The 2,599-nt window shown below is 58.2% G+C and overlaps 1 protein-coding gene across 1 annotated transcript in view; it reads right to left on the reverse strand.

Annotated features, from left to right (window-relative positions):
* The window catches only part of RPL38 (ribosomal protein L38), a 2,972-nt gene extending 382 nt beyond the window's left edge, over nucleotides 1-2,590 (reverse strand). Inside the window, exons 1-4 of the mRNA XM_010578567.1 lie at nucleotides 2,296-2,590; nucleotides 2,047-2,079; nucleotides 1,560-1,620; nucleotides 102-224 (exon numbers count right to left, since the gene is read on the reverse strand). Coding sequence (XP_010576869.1) covers nucleotides 102-224; nucleotides 1,560-1,620; nucleotides 2,047-2,049 — 187 coding nt within the window. The 5' untranslated portion in view covers nucleotides 2,050-2,079; nucleotides 2,296-2,590. The remainder of the gene's footprint in view (nucleotides 1-101; nucleotides 225-1,559; nucleotides 1,621-2,046; nucleotides 2,080-2,295) is intronic.
* Between the last annotated feature and the right edge of the window lie 9 nt (nucleotides 2,591-2,599).

Consider the following 2,599-nt stretch of genomic DNA (forward strand, 5'->3'; position numbering starts at 1 on the left):
GGGGGGGGGTCTTGCCACCCACCTCGATCCCAGCTGCCTGCCACCCCCGGCCCAGCTCTGCCCCAGCACGAGACATTTCCCTTCAGAGGCCAAAGCGATACCTGGGGGCAGGGACTGCTTCAGCTTCTCAGCCTTTTCCTTGTCCGTGATGACCAGGGTGTACAGGTACCGGCTGCAGCGCACCTTAAATTTCACATTGTCCTTGTTCTTCTTGATTTTGACCGCTGCAGGATGAAGGAAGAGGTCAGGAGGACAGCAGCAAACCCATCCCAACTCCTCCCTTCTCATCCCAGCCAGGAGGATGATTACTGCCCTCCCTGGCCCACCGGCACTAAAGAAAATCCAAATTATGTACTATTTTTACCTACATAGTTGTCACAAACAGCTACCACTCCAGCCAGAGGGTTCAGCCCACTGTCTCGCAGAGACGCCGCCCTGATTTCTCAAAGCCGACGTGTTTATTTTGAGGCTATTCTGCTCCGCAGCAGCGGTTTACGATGAGCAACATGAAAACTTTTATCACGTCGCAAATTTTCAATGGAGTGTGACAGTTCACGCTGGGCTTGTTATTCACCCGTGTCATCTTGTGCAACTGAATAGCTGCACTGGAGCTTGTCACACGGCTTCTGAACTCCGCAGCCAGCGCTTCCAATCTCCTTTATATCCCCCCTAAGGCCATTTTATCTAAGCAGTTCGCTCAGAGCCGTGGGTCAGTTCCTCTCCTTCTCTGCCGCAGACCCCTTGCAGCTCTGCTGCTGCAAAATCTGGAGCAAGTCAAAAGGCATGGGAATGCTTTGTAAAGGGGCTGTCATCAGCTACAACAGCATTTCAGTGTTGAACTATCCCTTCTCGCCCACACCAGTGAGTTAACAAAACATTTCCAGAATGAAAGTGCCTCTTCCCCCTGACAGCCGGATCCAAATAAGCAAGAGACGAGGGAAAACTCTTCACGCGTTGTTAAATACTGAGACAAAGCATTTCTAGTACTTCAATTATAACCCTCTTTGTATTTGGAACAAAGGAAAACTTGAGTTTGAGTATGATTCACTTGTCACTCTGATCGAACTCCCCAGCGTCTGACATCTTGCAGCTTTTCCAAGACTGCAGCAAGTCAGAGACAAGGAAATATTTGCAAATTGTTTCCAGCACGCTGCAGCTGGGGCTGGGCCAAAACACTCCAGGGTGAGCAGCAGAGAAAGAAACATAGCTGAGTGGGTGTAAGAGCACCTGCCCGGGTCAAACCCCAGTCCTGGACCTGAGCCCCCAACAGCAGACCCCACCTGCAGGGTCAGTCTCAGCATCCCTCTGCCCAGCGTGGCTTTGCTCATGGGCAGCAACCTCAGTCAACACCCAGCAAAAGCTGCTTTAAACGTCACCGACACTTTGCCTGACCAAAGCCTCGGCACCGTGTGTGCCTCAGTGCTTCCATGCCAAGGAGCTCCTCAATCTCTGTGAGGACATGTGGCCCCAGAGCCCTGCTCCTGCAGGGAAGAGCTCCTGTGCCAGAGCATCCCACCTTCCTCCTCCCCTGCGGCACAAACAGCAGCCTCGGCACTCACACTTTGCGTCCTTCCTCCTGGCTGTCAGCAGAAAATCCTTAATCTCCTCAATCTTACGAGGCTGAAATGTAAAACAGAGACTTGGCATACAGAAAACGACCGAAAGCTCACGCACTGGCTTCTGTGAGCACCCCGGCATCGCTCTCAGCCCCCACACTCACAGCCAAGACCCCCCCACCTACCCCGCAGTAACTGCCCCAGGGCATAGGGCACGTCTCTTTCCTGCAGCCCGGTCAGGAAGAGCCTCTCCTCCGACAGCAGGACCGTGCTCCAGACATAAACCAGCCAACGTGGGGGTCGGCACTATCACCCCCAGCACCGCAGGGCGCGGAAAGTACCCCCACCCTACCCGGGGCGAGGCAACCAGGGACCCCCCCCCAACCCGCCGGGCCGACAGGACAGCCCCCAGCCCCATGGGGCGAGACACAAGGCCCCACACCCGCCCTCCTTCCTTCCTCCTCCCACCCACCAGCCACCTCCTCCTCACCATGGTTCCAAGCCGGGCTCAGAGCGTTCCAACCTGCGGCAGAAACAACCCAAGATGGCGTCAGCGCAGTCCCCAACAACGGCCACCCAACACCGGTCTCCCCTTGCCCGCCCCGCGCTCACCGTCCACCACCGAGTCGCCCACGAGTCCCCTCTGTTCCCCCGACCCACCCCGGGGCCACCCGGCGCCGTACGGCCGCGGATGGCGGCGGATCCCGCACGACCCCCCCCCCACTACCCCCACTCTTACCTCCGCTACCTCTGCGCAGAGACCGGAAGTGAGCGCGCACTTCCGCATCCAGGTCTTAACCCCGCCCCCCTACCGGTACGGCTCGGGCGAAGGGACAAACAGGAAAAGGGGGTGGTCGCGCGTTCGCGGTTTCTGCGATGAGTTGGCGGGGTCTCAGCCGCCGCTGCACGGCTAACGGAGGGTATGCAGGGAGCACCGGGCAATCCCGGCCTTCCCGATCCATCCGTGCACCGTCGGGGAGGAGGAGCAAGGCCGCCTGGGTGGGTGGGCAGCCTCCCGAGCCCCAGCATCTCTCGGGGGGGGG

This window comes from Haliaeetus leucocephalus, unplaced genomic scaffold, assembly GCF_000737465.1.
Source record: "Haliaeetus leucocephalus isolate CR32 unplaced genomic scaffold, Haliaeetus_leucocephalus-4.0 Scaffold646, whole genome shotgun sequence".
Lineage (NCBI taxonomy): Eukaryota > Metazoa > Chordata > Aves > Accipitriformes > Accipitridae > Haliaeetus > Haliaeetus leucocephalus.